We start from the raw sequence: 24,375 nt of genomic DNA on the forward strand, positions 1-24,375 counted from the left end.
TATGTGTTAAGGCCTGGGTAAAATGTTAAGATCTAGGCAACTGTTACCTGGGTAGCCTATCATTATAAGGAAACTTTCTCATGTGTTTCTTGTGTTACTAGGAAACTTTTTTGCTGCCAAGATTGATTCCATATTTTGTTATATTTTTGCCCTTGGAAACCAATCACATTAAAGTCAATACAACTGTTTTGTAGAGTTACCCACAATAAGCTCAGAACCGGCGCAATCACCCAGCAGCACTTCTTGCAATTGTGTATAAGCTTTTATTGTGTTTGCCTTTATAAACTGTCCCTGGTTTGCAAGTTAAGACGTAAGTGTTAGACAAGTCCCATCCTGGTAGACAAGTTAACACATGAATATTAGATAAGGCAATTCCCCTGCTACAGTTGAATATCCCAACCAATGGGAGCAGGATAGATACACAACAAAGACAAGTTGCTAAGGAACTCCCTTATCCCTAAATCCTGATTGGTGAAATAACTTGGCATAAATGTTTGTAGATTTTGGGCTTGAACACCCTGTAGGCTCTTAACTCAGGGTCATTGTTCAGCTCCCAAATCTGGACCATGGCCCTGGCTGACCAACCCTGGAGCACATTCTCAGTAACCTGTCCTAAGCCGGGCGTGGTTGCGCACACCTTTAATCCCAGCACTCGGGAGGCAGAGGCAGGCGGGTTTCTGAGTTCGAGGCTAGCCTGGTCTACAGAGTGAGTGCCAGGACAGCCTGGGATATACAGAGAAACCCTGTCCCGAAAAAAACCAAGAAAAAAAAAAAGACCTTCCTGGTCTGACTGAAATTAGTGTCTGTGGGGTTTGTGAGGCAATCCCTGCACCCCAACAGTATGTATATGTGTAAAACTTGTGTAGGTGTGTGTTGGAACTTGGTCCATCCACCAACTGTATGTATATGTGTATATATGTGTGAAATGCTTGGAGCCTGCTTGCTGGAGCTTTGCTTCATCCATTCACTGGGTGACTATGTCTGTCTGCCTGTATGTCTGTATGCATGTATTTATATGTATGAAAATTATTGGAGTCTGACTTTTGCTACATCCACTCAGTGTGTGTGTGTGTGTGTGTGTGTGTATGACTTTCTCTCTCTTTTCTTTCTTACTGGCCCCTAAGAGTTGAAAGAGTTCAGAGTAATTTGCCCGCCACAGGGTGTGCCAGCTCCAGTGAATCAAGCTTTGCTCTCTCAGAGAAAGTTGACTGAGTAATTTCTCTAATCTCTGCCTGCCATAGGCAGCAGCCAGTATCAGTCCAGAGAGTTATCAGAACCCTGTCAGCCCTCCTTGGTGCTGACCTGTCAACTGTTCTCAGTACTAATCCCAATCGCCAACAGCACACCTCACTGCCTGCCTTGGTTTACCCTGTAGTGTTAAAGACCAGTGCTGAAAACTTTGAGCATTCCACTCACTGTATTCTCAAAAAGAGCAAGGGTCAAGATAAAGTTTTTTTGGTGGTGGTCGTCATGGCTACCATCATGTTCACAAGTAAAATGGTGTAATACACATAAGCTTAAGCTTTGAAGTTGTGAGGTACTTGTGAGATGCTTAGTGCGCTGGAACGTGAAGATAAGGACCCTGGCATGGTCATCTTGGAAGGGAGGCCAACATTGCTAAATTAATTTTTCTGCTGTCTAGTTCTTCATGTATAGTTTATCAGAGCTGTATATGTTAATAAATGTGCTTAACATGAGCCATCAGGTTATGCTAGACATATTGATCTTAACCCTTCTATCCCTGTCTTCTCACCCCAGGTCCTTACACTGGTCACTCCACTTTGGGGGAAGGAGTGGCTAATTGTTGGTATTTGGTGTCATAGACCAAGCTGCTTTTGTGTGTGTGTGTTTCCTTGTCTGTCCTGAGACTCTCTGTAGATTGGGTTTAAACTTTTGATGTCTTGTTTTCACCTCCCAAATGCTGGCATGATAGGCCTCTGTCACAATAGAAAGCTGGGGAAATGTTAATAATGTCTTGGCTACCAATATGCAGGGGAGAGAGGTGTGATCAATCCTAGGTGTGCCTTACTGAAGTTGCCGATGCTTGATGAATAGCAAATTTTATATCCAATATTAAATTTGATCTAGGTGGGCTAGGTATCCTTAGCTGTAAGGCATGTGAATCACTCCACTGCACATTGTTTAATAATCCTTGTATTGTATCCTAGAAATCCTAAGCCTACAAGGAGACGTGCCTACTGAGTGCAGGGACAATGCAGGGGACAAGTTCTACTGCAATGTAAGTCTCTGCAGGTCTGGGACAATTCTGTGCTTAAGATGGAAGCTGGAGCACATCACATGCTTCCCTCCCTCCCTCCCCTTCTTCTCTCCTTCCTTCTTTCCTTTCCTCCTTTCTTCCTCTTTCCTTCCTTTCTTTTAATGTGGCTATGATTTTTGAAAATTATTATTCATTTTGTCTATAAGAGTGTTTTACCTGCATGTATGTCTGTGCACCACCTGTGCATTTGGTGTCTTTGGAGACCAGAAAAGGACATCAGATCACCTGGCACTGGAGTTAAAAATGGCCGTGAGTCTCTCTGTGGGTGTGGAAATCAAACCTGGGTTCTTTGAGAGAGCAGCCAGTGCTCTTAATTGCTGGGCCATCTCTCCAGCTCCATCTAGAAGGTCAGTTTAGAAAGGGCTTTCATAGATGATCCTTGTGATGGTGTCATGAGAACCACTGGGCTGTTAGACTTAAGAGAACTGTGTCGCTAAGGTAGCTGCTCCTGTCACTCAGCTCTCACCATCCAATCAGGACCTCTAGAAGGACCGTCACTTAGAATGGGGAGGGTACTTCCGGTCCGCCATGCTGGAGGCTAGGATACAGTGCTGAGAAAGGGGCTCCTGGTCTTGCGTGCTACACTGCTACCCATTGGCGGGAGCTGAAAAGAGAGTGGGGAGAGCTCGGAATCTGCGCCATGGTGAGAGGGGCCGCCATCCCCATACGGGGAGGAGTCGCGGGAGCCCGCATGGCGTTCGTTCAGGGGTGCGCGAACCGGCAGCGAGTCGGTGCCCGGTGAGGTCCCGTGAGTTCCGTGGGGTCCCTGCACCTCCCAGACCAGAGCAGATCCTGAACGACTTCGATCAGCTGCCTGCGCCTGCGCAAAGAATGGGGAGCGGCGCCTTTGTGTGAAAACATCCTTGTTGACGTCACCGTGCAGCCAGTGCCTCTGCTGCTTTTATTATTGCAAGGGAAGGTAGATTTGCTAACAGGCAGAGCCCTAGTTCATCTAGCATCTTCTAGAAGTTCTGCACTTGGCACTTGACATTCGGGTGTAGGATCCGTCTGCAGTTAACTCTGCGCCGGTGTAAAGTCTATGCTATTAACACATTCGCATGTAGATGGTTCACAGTAGTCCATCCCAGGGGTTCCTTCCTGTGGCATAGAATCCCATTCTACAGTTTTTCCTGTTTCCCCAGGGCCAGAATCTCTTTAAAGGAAGTTTTCTGTAAGCCCCAGTTTTAGAACCTACCCCTCCCCTTTAAATGGAAACTCCCTTCTTTTTGGCAACTAGGGGGCTCAGCTGCAGGGCATACATAGAATTATAAACTCTTATGTCCCTATGACAAAAGACAAACCTCCATATCTTTCCTTTCTATAATACAGCTATACATTTAAAGTGGGCATCAGCGAGCAAAGGTCAAAATGAATATTGGTTGCTGGTCTGTAGGTATATTAGGTAATACCTTCCCTGTATCTGTCTTAGTTCCCAGGTTGGGGAACTAAGCCTGAGGGGTTGGACCTGAGTTAGGGTTGGACCATGACTCTTATATTCATATCAAACATAAGACTTGGGTGGAGGGGCAAGGAGTGGAAGGTACTGGAGAACAGATGAAACTTTAATTTTAATGGGTCCACACTCAAGAGACAGTCATTTGGCAGCATTTGTGGCATCCAGATTTTGGTCTGGATGTGGTGGATCCATGGTGTAATACCAGCTACCTTCATGGCCACCTCTTAGGGTTCGCCCAGGTTAGTTCCAGTGTCCCTTTGGCTGCTCACTTGACTCAGTATCGTTGGACTGCAACAAGGGCAAACTGGTGGTGGATACGGAGGTCGGCTGTTTCTCTCAGGTAGTCCCGTAGTCTTTATGGAGGACTGGGGTGCCTGCAGGGATTTGAGAAAGACTGGTTGGGAGAGTTCTGCCACCTGCAGTCTCTGAGCCTGTAAAAGAATGTAGAATGTATTATGAACAAAGTCTCATAGTGGAGTACATCCCCCGTTACACGGGGTGCAGCTGACTAAAGCAAAGGAAGAAGGCCTGTCCATACTTTGGAAGACTCTAATGAGAGTTTTTCGGTTTTTTTTTTTGTTTTGTTTTGTTTTTGTTTTGTTTTGTTTTGTTTTTTGTTTTTTAGTGTCCTGTTTATTCTTTTTAGCTGGCCAGAACTCTGAGGTCTATATGCAGAATGAAGTTTCAGTCTGTGTCTAAAGCTTTAGCTGTTAATTGAGAGATTTTGACTGGGTCATTGCTGGATCCCATTTCTGGGGGAGGCCAAATCAGGGGACCAGTTCCTGGGGGAGTTTTTAAAGGAACCATGTGAGTAGTTTTAGTGCAGGTGGGAGACATTTTTACTGGAAAAGGTATGTATAAAAACTAGCAAGTACTTTTATCCTCCCCGGTCAGTCCAGATCTTGGTTAAGTCAGTTTTCCCAGGGCTCTTTGGGACTTTTCCCCTCATTTGGACCCTTTTCTGGGTAAGGGCTCTTTGATTTTGATTCATCTGAGCACAAACCAGGCATCTGGCTGAGACATCCCATGCCAGGCTGTCCGGTATAATATACCTTGGTCTGGTCAGGATCCCAGATGGGTCGTTCGCGGTGAAGGTTAGTTGCCGGCAGTCCTGTCAGTAGTTTTTGTGAGAATGGCCTTTTGATGTGGTTTCCTCCATCAACCTGTGGGTTTGAGCTGTGCATTTCTTCTTTATCATGGAGTCTCAGGCAGGAAGGGGTCCTGGCATATCATCCGAATATCAACAGGCTCCATTGGTCTTAGGCCCTTTTGTGTGGCAGCTAGGTCAGAAGTCCAGGAGTGGAGGACAGCAATTTGTAAGGGAAGCCAAATAGCCTGTAGGAGGGCCATGGTTTTTAAATTTCCTTTTCCTCAGTGCTGAGAAGCCCTTTTTCTCTATAGACCATACTGTGGACATGTGTGATAGTAAAAGCATCGTGCATTTGGTGGTGGACTTTCCTTTTCCCACCTGAGAGCCTGGGTCAGACTGCTCAGACCTGCTTGCTGGGATGAGTTGCCTGGCTTGGACCCAAATTATTTGAGTTCTAGTAACTGCTGCAGTTCCTGCTTACTTGGTTTCATCTTTTATTGCCGGACCGTCATGGACTAGCACCTCTGATACTAGACAACAGGGTAGCAGAATTTTTGGCTGTGGGATTCTTAAACTATACTGTAGTGTGTGCCAGAAGTAAGACCTGGTATTGGGTCACACAGCCATTGACAGGCCGTGTCTGGTGATTCCTGGGGAGGGGCTCACCAGGTCACGTGGTGCTATAAGATCCTGACCTGGTTTGTTTTCTTAAGTATAAATGTGTCTCATCAGAGAAGGTAATGGTGGCTTTGAGTTATGCAAAAGGTCTTGTCCCGATAATCAGTTTCTTTTGTTAAATAGCTCTCGAGCCACCTCCAGCAGCTCGTCTTTTTTTCTTTTTTAACTCTTTAATCTTTTTTCTAATATCCAGAGAGCCAATTGGTGACAAAACAAAACAAAACAAAACAAAAAAACAAAACTTTTTTAGCAACTGTGTTTAATCTTTCTAAAAAGTACTTAGTGAACTTGCTTAAAGTCTCCTTGGTCAGTGTTGGACAGACGGGAACATTTGTTCTGTCCAGGCTGTGTTGCCTGGCAGCAGTTTCCCTGCCCAGAGCAAGGGCAGAGGAGATTTTACCTTTTTCAGAGAATGGTGGGTTTTATGGATCACTTGTTGAAAAGGAGACATAAATTAGGAAAGTGAATGGCTTACCTCAGAAGAGCAATTTCCCCTCCCTAGGACTCTGAGAGTGAGCAGAATGGAGGGAATGACTTCTTGGGGAAACTATTTCCCTCTCCCTGTGTTAACTGAAGTATATGAACCCAAAACATAGTTTGGGGGCTTAAAAACTCACCCTGAGAAAGGCTCAGCACTACGTTGTAGAAAGATTTTCTAGTGGCTTAAACCCATGCCCTAGCAATCTTCTCTCGATAAAAAGCCACAACATTTGTGGAATTCCAGCTAATACCCAAAGACTAGCCCTGGTATCTCTTAGAGGGCAGAATGATACAAAGGTCAGGAGACTCCTAAGGGATACACAACCTGAGCTATTCAAGGTCCTCAGGACTTCCTTTGATAATTGGCTACAAATGCTCCAGAGGGATCTGAGGCCCCTACCGGAAAGGGGAAAATTAGAAAGTCACCTGTTCCATTGGTAACTCTGTTTGAGGTGCCTTCTGTTTGGACACATAGGAGACAAATAGGACAGTGGCTGATCCAGTGTCCTGGAACCATGTGAGATGTCAGTGGATGTCTGTCTGGTTCAGGTGTATGAATGTGTGACGACCATATCTGTCTCTCTCTCTCTGTGTCTCTATCTTTTTACATGTTTCTATCAGTTTTGTTTTCTGTGTTGATATGTGGTATTCTCTGGTGTGAAACCCTCCTCCACGTGGTCCCTCCTCCATGTGGTTTAACACCTATGTTCCCTCCTGTTTGGACTCAAATCCTACTGGCTCTGCCAGGTCACCCAAAGGAAGAGAAGGGGAAAGGAGTAGAGGGGAGGGGAAGGAAGAGGAGGGAATTAAAGAGAAGGGAAAAAAAGGAAAGGAGAAGAAAACTGTCCATCTGTTCCACTTCAAGAGCAGGGTCACTTGCTTTTTGTTGTTGTTGTTTCTAGACTCCTGCTCACACTCAGGGTTGGTCCCTGTGTGGAGGTGAGGAGAGGCCAGGCCTCTTATCCAGGCCAAACCCAGTACCCTACCCCCCAGGCATGTATCAATACACCAGTCTTGTCTTTCTGGGTCTAGATGACCTCACTCAGGATGACCTTTTTCAGTTCCATTCACTAACCTGCATATTTCATGATACTATTGATTTTAGTGAACTGAGTAATTCCTATTGTGTAAATTTACATTTTCTTTATCCATTTTTTAGTTGAACGATATCTAGATTGTTTCTCGTTTCTAGCAATTATGAATAAATGAACATAGTTAAGCAAATGTCCTTAAGGTATGGTAGAGCATTCTTTGGCTCTATGCCCAGGAGTGGTATGGCTGTGTCATGAGGTAGACCTGCTCCCAGTTTTCTGAGAAACCACAAATCGATTTCTGAAGTGACTTTGCCAGTTTGCACTCCGACCAGCCTTGGAGGTGTGTTCCCCTTGCTCTACAGTCTTGCCAGCAGGAATTGTCACTTGAGGGGTTTTTGTTTTTTGTTTTTAATCTATTTTTTTTGTCTTAGCCATTCTGAAGGGTATAAGGTGGGATCTCGGAGTTGTTTTGATTTGTAGTTCCCAGATCGTGAAGGGTGTAGAACATCTCTTTAAGGGCTTTTCAGCCATAAGAGAGTCCTTCTTCGAGAATTCTCTGTTTAAGTCTGTATCCCATTTTTAAATTTGGTTATATGGTTTGTTCACGTCTAGTCTTTTGAGTTCCTTCTATAATTTTGACATTAGCCCTTTATTGGATGTGGGGTTGGAGAAGATCTTTTTCCATTCTGTATGCTGCCATTTGACAGTGTCCTTTGCCTCACAGAAGGTTTTCAGTTACATGAGGTCCCATTTATTAATTGTTGACCTTAGTATTTGCCTGGTTGGTGTTTTGTTCAGAAAGTTTTTTTCTGTGCCAATGTGTTCAAGGCTATTTCCCATTTTCTCTTTTATCAGGTAAAGTGTAGCTGGTTTTATGTTGCGGTCTTGATCCATTTGGACTTTAGTTTTTACAGGCTGATGGATGTGGCTTCATTTGCATTCTTCCACCTGTAGACATCCTATTGGACCAGTACCATCTTTTGAAGATGCTCTCTTTTTTCCAGTGTATAAATTTGCTTCTTCCTCAAAAATCACGTGTCCATAGATGTGTGGATTCACTTTTGGATTTACTTCAACTCAATTCCATTTATCAACGTACCCCTTTTTATGCCAATAGTATGTGTTTTTTATTACTGTTGCTGTGTAGTGCAACTTGAAATCAGGGATGGTGATACCTGTTGAAGTTGTTTTATTGTACAGGATTGTTTTAGGTATCCTAAGTTTTTTTGTTTTTGTTTTTTGTTTTTTTTTTTTTTCCTATAAAGTTGAATATTGTTCTTTCGAGATCTGTAAAGAATTGTGTTGGAATTTAATGGGATTTAATTCATTGCATTGAATCTCTAGATTGCTTTTGGTAAGATGGCCATTTTTACTGTATTAATTCTACCAATCCATGAGCATGGGGGATCTTTCTATCTTCTGAAATCTTCAGTTTGTTTTTTTTTTCTTCAAAGACTTGAAGTCCTTGTCATACTAGTCTTTCACTTTCTTGGTTAGAGTTACACCAAGATAGTTTATATTATTTTTCTGACTATTATAAAGGTTATTGTTTTTCTAATTTCATTCTCAATCTGTTTATTATTTGTATATAGGAGTGCTACTGATTTTTTTTTTTTTATGAATTAAGTTTGTATCCAGCCACTTCACAGAAAGAGTTTATAAGCTGTAGGAGTTCCCTGAAAGAATTTTTGAGGTTGCTTATGTATACTATCTTATCGTCTGTGAATAGTGATCCTTTGACTTCTTTCCAATTTGTATTCCCTTGATCTCTTTGTTGTCTTATTGCTGTAGCTAAACCTCAAGTACTATATTGAATAGATACAGTGAAAGTGGGCAGCCTTGTCTTGTCTCTGATGTTAGTGGAGTTGCTTTTAGTTTCTCTTCATTTAAATTTGATGTTGGCTATGGGCTTGCTGTATATTGCCTTTCTTATATTTAGCTATGTGCCCTTTATCACTGATCTGTCCAAACCTTGTCATTAAGGGTTTTTGGATTATGTCAAAAGCTTATTCAGGATCTGATTATATGACTGTTTTTTCCTTTCCATTTGTTTCCAGGATGGTTTACATTTATTTGTATGTTGAACCATCCACACATGCTGCATCTATTTTCAGGCTTGCTCCTGAGAACACCTGGAGCTACTGCTCTTGTTCCACTGACAGACCACTGGGTGACGCTCTCGGGGAAATTGCCAGCCAGCAACATGGCGGCAGTTGTTCTCGGAGCATAGCCAGGAACTCGGGGCTCCCAAGAAAGAATAATCATGTTTTTGAAATTACACACAACACGTGCATCTCTGGCCGGATGCCTCCTTGATCATGGTAGATGATCTTTTTCATGTGTTCTTGGATTTGGTTTGCAAGTATTCTATTGAGTATTTTTCATTATATGTACTTACATAATTTTTTAATCCCAATTGCAGCCCACTCCTCTCCTCAAAGTATCACCCTTACAAATCTCTCCCTCCATTACCTCCTTCCATTCTCCTCAGAGAAGGGAATGTCTCCCTTGGGTACAACCCGCCTTTGGACATCTAGCTTTAGCAGGACTAAGCACTGAAGCAGTCCAGGTAGAGGAAGTGGATCTAATGCAAGCAACAGAGTCAGAGACAGTCCCCCCCCCCCCCCCCCCCGCACTGCAATTGTTAGGGGACACATATGAAGACCATACTGCGCATCTTCCACAGATGTGGGAGGAGGGGCTAGCTCCAGCCTCTTCATGCTCTTTGGTTTATGGTTCAAGTCTCTTTGAATCTCCATGGCCCCAGATTAGTTGATGCTCTAGGTGTTCTTGTGGTGTCCTTGCCACCTCCTGTTCACTCAGTTTTGTCACCCACTCCTCAGCCCCAATCTCCACCTGCCATTTGGCTATGGGTCTGCATCTGTTTCCATCTGCGGCTGGATTAGTCCTCTCAGGAGACTAACTAGATTCCTGGGTGCAAGCACAGCTGACTATCATTAATAGTGTCAGGGCTTGACTCTCTCCCATGGGATAGATCATATGTTAGGCCAGTCATTGATTGGCCGTTCCCTCAGTCTCTGCTCCATATTTATCCTTGCACATCTTGTCAGCAGGAAAAATTTGGGTTGAAGATTTTGTGGGTGGGTTGATGTTTTTTTATTGTATTTTATTGAGTATTTTTAGTTTATAAGGGAAATTGGTCTGTATTTTTTTTTTTTTTTGAATCTTTGTGTCTTTTGGGTATAATGTTTTCTGAGATTCCATAAAATGAGTTTTGTAATGTTCTTTCTGTTTCTATTTTGGGTAATAATTTGAGGAGTATTGGTATTAGCTCTTTGAAATTCTGATAGAATTCTGTATAAAAATCATTTTGCCTTGGGCTTTTCTTGATTGGGAGATTTTTTTTCCCCTTTTGAGTTTTTTTAAATTTTTTTATTAGATATTTTCTTTATTTACATTTCAAATGTTATCCCCTTTCCTAGTTTCCCCTCCAAAAATCCCCTATTCCCTCCCCCTTCCCCCTGCTCCCCGACCCACCCACTCCCATTCCTGGTTCTGGCATTCCCCTATATTGGGGTGTAGAGCCTTCACAGGACCAAGGACCTCTCCTTCCATTGATGACCAACTAGGCCATCCTCTGCTACAAATATAACTAGAGCCACAAGTTCCACCATGTGTTTTCTATGACTGGTGGTATAGTTCCAAGGAGCTCTAAGGGTACTGGTTAGTTCATATTGATGTTCCTTCTATGGGGGGCTTCAGTCCCCTTCAGCTCCCTTACAGCTATATCAGGCTCCTGTCAGCAGGCTCTTGATGGCATCTGCCTAGTGTCTGGGTTTGGTGGTTGCTTATGGGGTGGATCCCCAAGTGAGGCAGTCTCTGGATGGTCATTCCTTCAGGCTCTGCTTTGAACTTTGTCTCTGTAACTCCATCCATGGGTATTTTGTTTGGTTGGGAGATTTTTAATGACTTCTCTTTTCCTTGGGTGTTAATAGGTCTATTTCAATTGTTTATCTGGTCTTGTGTTAAGTTTAGTAAATATTGTCTATCAAGAAAATAATTTTGTTTTAGATTTACCACTTTTGTGGAGTACAGGTTTTTAAAGTATGACCTAATGATTCTTTGGATTTCCTCACTGTCTGTTGTTATGTCCTCCCCCCTTTTGCTTTTAAAAGTGAGATAGGGTCATGTGATGGTGGTGCACACCTTTAATCTCAGCACTTGAAAGGTGCATAGGTGGAGTTCCATGCCAGTCTTGTCTACAGAGAGATTTCCAGGACACAGAAATCTTGTCTTAGGAAAAAAAAAAAAAAAGAGAGAGAGAAACTAAAGAAGAAAACAAACAAACAAAAACCCCCAAAACCAAAAATGGGACAAGAGGTGTAACATTGTTTCTCTACTCATTCAGGCGCAGTGATGTCCTGGTGTCTTTCCCTGTGCTATGGATGCAGAACTGATGTTGTGTTTCTTTTCTTAAGGGTGTAAATATCACTAAGGTTTGTGGGTATTTTCCTGCACGTATGTGTGCATATGCCATATGTGTGCAGTATCCTGAAGAAGCCAGTGCTCTGAACACGATAAAAATCCCTCCACCCCTTTATTCAGATACTTAATATGTAATTTTGTTCCTAGGGTAACTTGGGAGCTAAAGTTATGAAAAAAAAACCATTTAATTTCAGGCTGGTTTGAAAACTTAACTTCTACCAGGCCTGGAGAGATGGCTCAGCAGTTGAAAGCACTGGGTGTTCTTCCACAGGTTTGGGGTTTAATTCCCAGCACCCATATGGTGAATGTCAGCTGTTTTTAGTTCTGTCCCAGGAGATCCAACAAGCCTTTTCCGATGTCCAGAAGCACTTCAGAGATGGGGAGGAAGGATGCACATGCAGGCACAGTACTCATGAAGAAACACTCCCCTTCCCTACTCAGTGCTCTTAGTTTCCAGATGTCAAAGGAGCAGGGCTACGAGTACAGCAGGCCTGGGGAGAAGGCAAGGTATCACTTCACCTACCAGGCAGGAGAGGCACCCCTATTTGACTTACCTGCAGAGCCCTCAGGAAGGGGTGGCTGGTCTTGGGCTTTACAAGTCCAAAATCTGGAATCTGTAAGACAGCACTACATGATGATGGTGGTAGGGGGTGAGACTCAGAACTGCAGAGTAGGGTCCTTGTCAGATAGAAAGCATGAAGGCAAACCCTCTGACACTTGTGCCACATCTATGGAATACCATGTAGGAGGGTAGATGTGTTTGGTAGTAATCTACCAAGCACCTACCTATGTGGAGATCTTAGTAGCATGTATAAGTGACCCAGGACAGCAGTGTGAAGCACTTCTAGCACCTTAGCCTCTGGTCAGAGTCACTACCCAGATGTTTGGTGAACTGCCCTCGCTTGTGGACCCAGATTCTCAGAGAGGCCCACAATAAACTGTTCCTGTCACAAAAGAGCTCAGTAATGAGCTGATAGTTGTGGAGGAGACTCAATCTTCAATCTGGATACTGTGTATGCACTGTCTTAGCAGACCTGAAATAAAGTCTAGACCACACAGGCAGACCTTGGTTCATATTGATAATAATTTGATTGGGCAGACCCTATTTCATAATTCTTACTCATTTTATCACAAATTTCTTTGCTTTCTGCTCTGTTTCTCCTTTCTTCCTCTGCTTTTGTTTTTCTTTGCCATCTGAGAGTACAGTTAGCTGTTTGATCCAAAAGAAAGTGCTTAGGAGATAATCATTTCCATGAAAAAACTTGTTAATTGTGCCTGTTTTAGTCTAAGGAAGCTGTGTGGAGATACCTTTTGGTAGGAGGTAAACTGAATGCTTTGCTTCCTGTTGTCATCTTGGCAGTGTGGTGAAAGGAGATCTATTTTGGTCAATGGTTGTACTACCACATAGCTAGCTAACTTGTTGAATTTTTAGGTTTGGGTGAGTTTATGTTTTCCTTATTGTTTTTCATCTTCTTTATAACATTCTGAATTTGAGCCTTTGAGATATTTGTGAAGGCATACCAGAGCACATCCTTGAAGGTCAAAGTTCAAGTTGGAGGAGTGGATTCTCTCCGGGGTGATGACCACAGACTCCCAGAGTTGGTTCCAAGTGCATTTACTCACACAGACATGTAGCCCGCTCTTTACTGCTTTCCCTTCTAATCCTTCTATTTCAGTACATTGGTTGTATATACTAGATATACAGTGTGTGCCTCAGACCTGCTCAGGCAGTGTTTACACAGCATTCAGCCTGAAGACTGTGTCTGCCTTATGGTCATCATCTATCTTATTGCCGATCTCTCTTGCTATAGGAAGTTTATTGTGGCCACTTTTCACTTGTGAGAATCTGGGAACACAAGAGTGGTTCACCTCACATGTGCCATTCAATTTTCATTTTGGGGGTTTGATACTTGGCACATCTTTGTGTAGCAGACATCTGTCCACTGAGCCTTAATCAGATAGTTATTTTCAGGCAGGGTGTGCTTATGAGCCCAGGATTTTTGTCAACTCAGAAGCTGTACCCTAGTGAGTGAGAGGCCACAGTCTCCTCATGAGGAAAAGCCACGGGAGAAAATATGGGTTCCTTTTTAGGACAGGTGGGAAGAGTCAGATATACTGCATTTCAGCAGTCCCGTGAGGTCTCATGCAATGCCTGGAGGTCTGCTGAGGTCCTGTGAGAGGTGTCTGTAGCTCCCAGGCAGAAGCAGGACCTGTGAATGACTCTGCTCAGCTGTCTGTGTCTGTGCAGAGCACTGGGAGCAGGAGCTCTTGTGTGGAATCATCTTGGTTGCTGATATCAACATGCAGTGACCACACTTCAGAGCCTTTCATTGCCCCCATTGAAGTACTTGTCAAGCTTTAGCAGAGGGTGTTATTCTTCAGACCATGATGGCTTGCATCCATAACCCTAGTACTGATCTCCTGATTCACTGAGTTGCAGTTATGTAATATTCTCCCTATATTTGTGTATATTTCTACTAATTTTTAATTTCTGAGATGTGTATGGCACTTTTGCATCTATGTGTTTATGGATCTGTACCACTTATGTACTGCTGTTTACTGAAGGCCGAAGAGAGCACTAGATTTCTTTGACCTGGAATTGGGAATGGTTAGAGCCTCCAGGTGAGTGCTGGAGATTGAGCCAGGTCTTCTTCAAAAGCATTAGGTGATCTGATCTGTTGATGCATCTTTAGGATACATATTTCCCATACTAATAATTTTGAGAACCCTTTGATCTATAACTTATTAAAAATAGATTCCTTTGTAGGAATATCAGATTAACTTTACAGTTTAAAAGGGATAACTCCAGGTTTTGATAAATGAGTACAGAATTAGAGGGAATGTTTTAAATCATTGGAGGAAATTCAAGTGAGCCCCTGTTACTCCCTATCTTTTTTGCTTTGTTTGTTTGAGGCAGGGTCTCATTATGAACATGGCTATCCAGGAAATCTCTACATAGATCAGGCTGTCCTGGAAATCACAGTTTTACTTTTTATTTTCTCCTGCAGTTTGGGATTAAAGGCATGTACCACTGAGTCCAAACTGTCCATTCCTTTTTGAAGTTAATAATTTTGATTCAGTTTTGCTGATGTTTACTAGATAGTGTTGCTCTGTTTGTATGTCTCTATGCATATGTTATTATGCATTTCTCCTGCAATGCTAAATCCTATTCCGTTGGCATAGACAGCACCATCCTCAGTTTTTATTTTATTATATACTTATGAGTTGGTGACTGCATTTGAAATTCTATTACATGGAATTAATATGGCTAGAAGGTAGAATTATGTAAACTTTTCTCAATGAACTATACTTTTACAACACACTAAGACACCATTTCTATTAAGTATTTGTATGGCATATTTTAGGATCTAGTAACCTATGAAGATGTGCGTGTGAACTTTACTCGAGAGGAATGGGCTTTGCTGGATCCTTCCCAGAAGAGTCTCTACAGAGATGTGATGCTGGAAATCTGCTGGAACCTCACGGCTATAGGTAAGAACGTGAGTTTTCACCTGCTTTTTTACCTTAAGGAGACAAGCCTTTCTTGGAGATTGGTACTCTTGTATGGTTTTAACCTTGAAAAAGGAAGAGTTTGATAAATTAATCAGGAATTGATCCGAGGTTCATTGAAGAGAGTAATTTCAGTTTTGCATAATTTTCATTAATATACATTTTCTGGTACTGTATTTTAGGCTATAAATGGGAAGACTTCAATATTGAAGAACATTGTAAATGTCCTGAAAGACATGAAAGGTAATTTTTATATGTAAGCTGATATGTATATATGTATGTGTGTGTGTGTGTGTATGCCCTGAAGTTTTTAAAATTTATTTTGTCATGAAAAATGGTTCTTGAAGTGATCATAATTTTTTACTAAATTATTTTACTTATTTATAGTCCAAATATTGTCTCCCTTCCCTGTCTCCCCTCCCAGAGTTCTTCACCCCATTCCCCCTCCCCTTTGCTTCTGAGAGAGTGCTCACACTCCAAACACCCACACCTACCTCACCCTCCCCAGCATCCTCTTTCCCTGGGGCATCAAGTCTCTACAGGATTAGGCACATTCTCTCCCACTGAGGCCAGACAAGGCAGTCCTCTGCTACAAATGTGCTGGGGGCCACTGACCAGTCCTCTTTGGTTGGTGGCTTAGTCTCTGGGAGCTCTGAGGGCTCCTAGTTAGTTGATACTTTCGTTCTTCCTATGGGGTTGCCATCCTCTTCAGCTCCTTCAATCCTTCCCCTGTCTTCAGTAGGGGTCCCGACCTCCGTCAAATGGTTGCCTGTAAGTATCTGTAACTGTCTCAGTCAGCTGCTAATAGAGCCTTTCAGGACAGCCATGTTAGGTTCCTGTCTGCAAGCACAACATGGTATCATTAATAGTGTCAGCATTTGGTACGTGCATATGGGATGGATCCCAAGTTGAGCCGGTCACTGGATGACATTTCCTTAAGTCTCTGCTCCATTTATATATTTTCTGTATTTCCTTCAGACAGGAACAATTCTGGGTCAAAAAATTTGAAGGAAGGTAGGTGGTCCTATTCCTCTGGGCCTTTGTCTGTCTTTTCAAGTTCCATCTCCTAACTGTTCACCATTTTGGCTAAGGTCAACCCTATTGAGTCCTGGAAGCCTCTCATATCCCAGGTCTCTGAGACTTTCTAGAGGTTGCCTTTGTGTGCCCACCTCCCCCACCCCCACCTCCCATCAACTGCATATTTCCATTCATTCTCCTGGCCCTCTGGGCTTCTCTCCTGTCTCTCTCCATATGTGATCCTCCTCTTCCTCCCTCTGCCTCTCATGATTGTTTTGTTCCCCTTTTGAAGTGAGATTGAGGCATTCTCACTTTGGACTTCTTTCTTGTTAAACTTTATACAGTTATACAGTCTGTGAGTTGTGTTGTAAGTATTCTGTACATTTTGGCTAATATCTACTTATCAGTGAGTACATACTACGCATATCCTTTTTGGTATGGGTTACCTCACTCAGGATTATATTTTCTAGTTCCATCCATTTGCCTGCAAAATTCATGATGTCCTTGTTCTTCATGGCCGAATAATATTCGATTGTGTAAATAAACTACATTTTCTGTATCCATTGTTCAGTTGAGAGACATCTGGGTTGTTTTTAGCTTCTGACTATTGTAAATAAAGCTGCTATAGACATAACAGTGGGACATTTTCCTCTCCTTTGTGTTTTGTGGAGCATAGTTCAGGTAGAACTATTTCCAATTTTCCAATTCTGAGGAATGGCCAGATTGATTTCCAGACTGTTTGTACCCAGTGCAATCCCACCAGCAAAGTGTTCCTCTTTCTCCACATCCTCACCAGCATGTTCTGTCACTTGAGTTTTTGATGTTAGTCATTCTGATTGGTGATGTAAGGTGGAATCTCAGGGTCATTTTGATTTGTAGTTCCCTGATGACTAAGCATGTTGAACATTTCTTTAAGTGCATCTTGACCACTAGAGATTCCTCTGCTGTGAATTATCTGTTTAGCTCTGTACCCCATTTTTAATTGGTTTATTTGGTTTTTGGAGTCTAACTTCTTTAGTTCTTTATATATTTTGGATACTAGCCCTCTGTTGGGTGTAGGGTTAGTGAAGATCTTTTCCCTATCTGTAGGTTGCCATTTTGTCCTATTTTGTGTATTTGACAGTATACTTTGCCTTACAGAAGTTTTATAGTTTCACGAAATCCCATTTATCAATTGTTGATCTTAGAGCCTGAGCCATTGGTGTTCTGTTCAGGAAAATTTCCCACATGCCAATTCGTTCAAGTCTATTTCCCACTTTCTCTTCTATTAGATTCAGTGTATCTGGTATTATGTTGAGGTCCTTGATCCACTTGGATTTGAACTTTGTATAAAGTGATAAATATGGATTAATTTGCACTCTTCTGCATGTAGACCACCAGTTAGTCCAGCACCATTGGTTAAAGATGCTTTCATTTTGCTACTGTATGGTTTTGGCTTCTTTGTCAAAGATCAAATGTCTCTAGGTATGTGGGTTTATTTCTGGGTTGTCAATTCTATTCTATTGATCGACTTGTAGGACTCTGTACCAATACCATGAGATACAGCTTGATGTGAGTGATAGAGATTCTCCCAGAAGTTCTTTTATTTTTTAGGATTGTTTTGGCTATCTTGGGCTTTTTGCTTTTCCATATGAAGTTGAGAATTGTTCTTTCCATGTCTTTGAAGAATTGTGTTGGAATTGTGATAGGGATTGCATGAAATCTGTAGATTGTTTTTTGTAAGATGGACATTTTTCCAACTTCTGATGTCTTCTTCAATTTCTCTGGGACTTGTAGTTCTCGTCATACAGACCTTTCACTTGCTTGGTTAGAGTTACATGAAGATATTTTATATTATTTGTGGCTACTGTGAAGGGTGTTGTTCCTCTAATTTCTTTCTCAGCCTGTTTATCATTTGTATTGAGGAAGGCTACTGATTTGTTTGAGTTAATCTTATATCCAGCCACATTGCTGAAGTTGTTTATCATCTGTAGGAGTTCTCAGCTTCTTTTTTGGGTCACCCATGTATACTATTATATCATCTACAAAAAGTAGTACCTTGACTTCATTCTTTCAAATTTGTATACCCTTGATCTCTTTTTGTTGTCTAATTGCTCTAGCTTGAGTTTCAGGTACTATATTGAATAGATAGGGCAGCCTGCCTTATGCCTGGTTATACTGGGATTGCTTCTGTTTTCTCTCCATTTAACTTGATGCTGGCTATTAGTTTGCTGTGTGTTGCTTTTACTATGTTTAGTTGTGTGTTATGAACTCCTGATCTCTCCAAGATTTATAAAATGAAGAGAGGTCAAAGGCTTTTTCAGCATCTAATGACATGATCATATGATTTTTTTCCTTTGAGTTTGTTTATATACTGGATTACATGGATGGAATTTTGTATATTGCACCATCCTTGCATCCCTGAGATGAAGCCTACTTGATTGTGGTGAAAGATGGTTTGGGGGTGATCTTATATTCGGTTTCCAAGAATTTTTAAAGTATTTTTGCATCTGTATTTATTACATCTGTAAGCAAAATTGGTCTGAAGTTCTCTTTCTTTGTTGGGTCTTTGTGTGGTTTAGGTGACACAGTAACAGTGGCTCTATAGAAGGAAGTAGGTAGCATTCCTTCTGTTTCTGTTTTGTTGAATAGTTTGAGGAGTATTGTTATTAGCTTCTCTTTGAAGGTGTGATTACATTCTGCAATGATCATTGGCTGGATTTGGTTGAGAGATTTGTAATGGGTGCTTCTATTTCCTTAGGAGTTTTGGGACTGTTTAGATTGTTTACCTGATCCTAATTTAACTTTGGTATGTGGTATCTGTCTAGAAAATCATGCATTTTATCTAGATTTTCCGGTTTTGTCTGGTATATATAGACGTCTGTAGTAAGATCTGCTGATTTTTTTTCAGTTTCCTCAATTTCTGTTGTTATGTCTCCCTTTTCTGATTTTGTTCGTTTGGATACTGTCTCAGTGCCTTTTATTTAGTTTAGCTAAGGGTTTATCTATCTTTTTTATTCTTTTTCTCAAAGAACCAGCACTTGGCTTTGTTGATTCTTGGTATTGTTAACTTTGTTTCTAATTGGTTGATTTCAGCACTGAGTTTAATTATTTCCTGCCATCTTTCTCTTGGGAGTGTTTGCTTCTTTTTGTTCTAGAGCTTTCAGGTGTGCTGTTAACTTACTAGTGAAGGATCTCTCCAGTTTCTTTATGAAGGCACTTAATGCTTTGAATTTTCCTCTTAGCACTGCTTTCATTATATCCCATACGTTTGGGGGTGCTGTGCCTTCATTTACAGTGAATTCTAGAGCGTCTTTAATTTCTTTATTCCTTCCCTTATCAAGTTATTGTTGAGTTGAGGGTTGTTCAGTTTCATGAGTATGTGGGCTTTCTGTTGTTTTGTTGTTATTGAAATCCAACCTTAATCCGTGGTGGTTTGATAGAATATGTTGGATTATTTCAATCTTCTTGTATCTGTTGTGGCTTGTTTTGTGTCCAGTTATATGGTCAGTTTTAGAGATGGGTCCATGAAGTGCTGAAAAGAAGGAACATTTTCTTTTTAGTGGGTGGGATGTTCTGTAGATATCTGTGAAATCTATTTGGTTCATAACTTCTGTGAGTTTCACTGTGTCTCTATTTAGTTTCTGTTTCCATAACCTGTCCGTTGGTAAGAGTGGAGTGTTGAAGTCTCCCAGTATTATTGTGTGAGGGTCAATGTGTGTTTTGAGCTTTAGTAATGTTTCTTTTATAAATGTGGGTGCCCTTAGATGTTCAGAATTCAGACTTCATTTTGGTGTTTTTTTTTTTTTCTTTTGATGAGTATGAAGTATCCCACCCCATCTCTTTTGATAACTTTTGGTTGAAAGTATTTTATTAGATCTTATAATGGCAACTGCAGCTTGTTTCTTGGGACTATTTGCTTAGAGAGCATTTTTTTTTTCTGCCCTTCACTCTGAGGAGTGTCTGTCTTTGTTGCTGAGATGTGTTTCTTGCATACAGCAAGCTCCTTTTTCCTTTTCAAGTCTGTTAGCCTGTTTCTGTTTATTGGGGAATTGAGTCTGCCGATATTGAGAGATATTAAAGACCAATGATTGTTAGTTTCTGTTATTTTTGTTGTTGGAGATGGTATTAGGTGTCTGTGATTCTCTTCTTTTGGGTTTGTTGTGAGATAAGTAATTTCTTATGGTTTCTTGGGTGTAATGTTTCCTTCTGTTGAAGATTTGCTTTTAGTATCCTCTGTAGGGCTGGATTAGTAGAAAGGAATTGCTTAAATTTGGTTTTGTCATGGAATATCTGGGTTTCTCCATCTGTGATCTTAATGGTTTGTATATGCATGGCTCAGGGAATGGCACTATTAGGAGGTGTGACCTTGTTGGAGTAAGTGTGCCACTGTGGGCGTGGGCTTAAGGCCCTCACTCTAGCTGCCTGGAAGTGAGAATTTTCCTAGCAGTCTCCAGATGAAGATACAGAACTCTCAGCTCCTCCTGCACCAAGCGTACATGGTAGGATGCTGCCGCGCTCCTACCTTGATGATCATGGACTAAACCTCTGAACCTGTAAGCCAGCCCTAATTAAGTGTTGTCATTTATAAGACTTTCATTGGTCATGGTGTCTGTTCACAGCAGTAAAACCCTAACTAAGACAATGATTGAGAGTTTTGCTGGGTATAGTATCCTGGGCTGGCATTTGTGTTCTCTTAGTGTCTAGATGACATCTGTCCAGGGTCTTCTGGCTTTTAGAGTCTTTGTTGAGAAGTCTGGTGTAATTCTAATAGGTCTGCTTTCATATGTTACTTTTAATATCCTTTCTTTGTTCTGTGCATTTAGTGTTTAGGTTAGGGAAGTTTTCTTCTATGATTTTTTTGAAGATGTTTGCTTGCCCTTTGAATTGGGAATCTTCATCTTTTATTCCTATTATTTTTAGGTTTGGTCTTTTCATTGTGTCCCAAATTTCCTGGATGTTTTGGACTAGGAACTTTTTACCCTTTCTATTTACTTTGACAGATGTGTTGATATCTTTTCTTGTATCTTCTATGCCTGAGATTCTCTCTTCCATATCGTGTAGTCTGTTGGTAATGCTATCATCTGCAGATCCTGATCTCTTTCCTAAATATTCTGTCGCCATGGTTACCTTCATTTGTGATTTCTTTATTTTTTCTATTCCCATTTTATGTCTTGTATTATTTTGTTCAATTCGTTCATCTGTTTGATTGTATTTTCCTGTATTTCTTTAATGGATCCATTTATTTCCTCTTTAAAGGCTTCTATCTATTTGCCTGTGTTTTTCTGTATTTCTTTAATGTAGTTATTTATATCCTCCTTAAAGGCCTCTTTCATCTTCATGAAATGGAATCTTAGGTCAGAATCCTGCTCTTCAGGTATCTAGGGCTTGCTGTAGTAAGAGAACTGGGTTGTTGATGGTTCCATATTTTACTGGCTTCTGTTGCTTATGTTCTTATGCTTGCCTTTTGCCATCTGTTTATCTCTGGTTTTAACTGGCCTGGGTTTCTCATGTAGCAGGCCTCCTTGGAGGCAGGTAGAGCTGTGTGACTTGGGTTAGAGCAGAGCTCCTGTGTCCCTGGTTAAAGCAGCCCTCCTGTTTCCTTGTGTCCTTATGACCCTAGTTAGGACAGACCTCCTGGGAGACAGGCTGGCTCTGGGGTCTGTGAGCAGGCATGTTAGTGTTCCTGGTTATGACAGAAAGACCTTCTGGGAGACAGGTGGGCTGTTTTTCTGGTTTTTACAGACCTCCTGGGAGACATGTATGCTGTGCTCTGAATTATGGGAGAAAGGTAACTTATGGGGTCAGGGAGTGGACCAGGCTGTCTGACTTGCCATAGATAGGTTCAGGTGGTACTCTGAAGTTGTAATGAAAAGTAAAAAAGTGTAAATAAGCACAGCTTTGTGCTGATTATGAAAATCTTGCAATGGCCCATAGTGATTGATACTATTAGGAGGTATGGCCTTGTTGGAGTAGGTATGGCCTTGTTGGAGGAAGTTTGTTACTGTGGAGGTGGGCTTTGAGGTCTTCTATGCTCAAGCTATGCCCAGTGATATAGTATCGCCTTCTGTTGCCTCAGGATTAAGATGTAGACCTCTTGACTTTTGTTTCCAGCAACATACCTGCCTGTATGGCACCATTTTCCCCTCTACGACAATAATGGACTAAACTTAAGAGTTACTGTGGTCATGGTGTCTCTTTATAGTAATGGAAACCCTAACAAAGACAGAAGCAAAACAAGAAGCTGGCATTGGTGGCAGATACCTTTAATCCCAGCATTCAGGAGGGAGAGGCAGGCCAGTCTCTAAGAGATGGATGCTAGTCTGGTCTACAGAGTGAGTTCCAGGACAGCCAGGAAGGTTTCTCTTTCTATGAAGAGAAACCTGGTCTCAACTCTGCACCCCCCCCCAAAAAAAAAGAATGAATTGAGACTAGGAAACGATGTGGTAACTAATGTCACAATTTTAGTCATATATATGTGAGACCATTATGTACAGCTGTCTATCCACTTAGTTTCTTATTACCTAATTACTGTAAAAGGCATATACATTGGTAAGGAGATTAATGTATATCTAAGATCTTTTATAAGCAAATCATGCATATTAAAGCTAGTGTCCCTCATATACTTATATTGACTTTTCCTAGTTTAGTTAGAGGAACAGTTCATGAAAGAAAAGAAGGCTGTTGTGGTTGACAAGCCTGAATCCTATTTGTATCTGTGAGACAAATGATTAGATTATTTATGCAGTGTAAAAATCTTTTATTTGTTATCCTTCATTTAATAGGTATATCATCTGTCACTCTGGATTCAAGCCATGTGAGGATAAGAAATATAAAAAGAAGCAATGTACCCCTGTCTCTCCCAGAACAATTAGACAATATGTAGTAGTCCCTACTATGAGAAGACATGATGACAGTGATACAGATTTACAGTTAACTGGTTTTCCAACTTCCATGGCAGCCCATCACCAAACTAACACTGGAGAGAAACCTTATGAGTACAAGGAATGCAGAAATTCATCTGACTATACTGGTTCACTTTGCACCTGTCATGTGGCTCACAAAATAGGGAAATATTATGCATATAACCAGTGTGATAAAACCCTGAGTTCTTCCAGTTCTCTTCTAGGATGTGAAAAAATTTTGATGGGAAAAGGAAATGATAAGTCTGAGCCATGTACTAAAGGCTTTAACCATCATAGGTATCTTCAAACACATAAAAGAACCAATAGTGAAGATCTCTATGAATATAATCAATATGATAAAGACTTTAGATCTAATTCATCTGCAAAATTACACGAAAGAACTCATTTGGAAATTGAACTTTATGAAGATAATCAAAGTGAAAAAGCCTTTGTAACTCATAGTCTTCATCAAGTACCTAGATCTCATACTAGAGAGAAAAGGTATGGATATGATCAATGTGGTAACACCTTTGCCTGTCTTAGTTATCTTCAAATACATGAAAGAATTAGTTTGGAGAAACCCTTTGAATGTAATCAATGTAGTAAAGCTTTTGCATATAAAAGACATCTTCACAGGCATGAAAAGATTCATACTGGAGAGAAACCCTATGGATGCAATCAGTGTGGTAAGGCCTTTGTATATAACAGTTATCTACAAAGGCATAAAAGAAGTCACACTGGAGAGAAACCCTATGAATGTCATCAATGTGGTAAAGCCTTTTCACGGAACAGTCATCTTTACCGGCATGAAAGAAGTCATACTGGAGAGAAACCATATGGATGTAATAAATGTGGTAAAGCCTTTGGGCGCAACAGTACTCTTCAAAGGCATGAAAGAAGTCATAATGGAGAGAAACCATATGGATGTAATAAATGTGGTAAAGCCTTTGGGCGCAACAGTACTCTTCAAAGGCATGAAAGAAGTCATACTGGAGAGAAACCTCATGAACATAAACAATGTGATAAAGACTTTGCACAGAAGAGTAATCTTCACAGTCATGAAAGAAATCTTATTGGACAAAAGCCCTGTGAATATAATCAAAGTGGTAAAGCCTTTGCACAGAATAGCCATCTTTCCCATCATGAAGTAAACTGTACTCAAGAAAAATCCTATGGATGTAGTCAATGTGGTAAAGCCTTTGCATATAACAGTCATCTTCAAAGGCATGAAAGAAGTCATACTGGAGAGAAACCTTATGAATGTAATAAATGTGGTAAAGCCTTTTCACAAAACAGTCATCTTCATAAGCATGAAAGAAGTCATACGGGGGAGAAACCTTATGGACGTAAACAATGTGATAAAGCCTTTGCACAGAATAATCATCTTTTCCATCATGAAATAAACTGTACTCGAGAAAAATCCTATGGATGTAGTCAGTGTGGTAAAGCCTTTGCATATAACAGTCAACTTCAAAGGCATGAAAGAAGTCATACTGGAGAGA

At 41.1% G+C, this 24,375-nt stretch overlaps 1 protein-coding gene across 1 annotated transcript in view; it reads left to right on the forward strand.

Annotated features, from left to right (window-relative positions):
* The first annotated feature begins 2,822 nt into the window (after nucleotides 1-2,822).
* The window catches only part of LOC110303100 (zinc finger protein 883-like), a 22,827-nt gene continuing 1,274 nt past the window's right edge, over nucleotides 2,823-24,375 (forward strand). Inside the window, exons 1-4 of the mRNA XM_029482559.1 lie at nucleotides 2,823-2,921; nucleotides 14,828-14,954; nucleotides 15,155-15,215; nucleotides 22,754-24,364. Coding sequence (XP_029338419.1) covers nucleotides 2,919-2,921; nucleotides 14,828-14,954; nucleotides 15,155-15,215; nucleotides 22,754-24,364 — 1,802 coding nt within the window. The 5' untranslated portion in view covers nucleotides 2,823-2,918. The remainder of the gene's footprint in view (nucleotides 2,922-14,827; nucleotides 14,955-15,154; nucleotides 15,216-22,753; nucleotides 24,365-24,375) is intronic.

Source organism: Mus caroli, chromosome 10, assembly GCF_900094665.2.
Source record: "Mus caroli chromosome 10, CAROLI_EIJ_v1.1, whole genome shotgun sequence".
NCBI classification, from domain to species: Eukaryota; Metazoa; Chordata; class Mammalia; order Rodentia; family Muridae; genus Mus; species Mus caroli.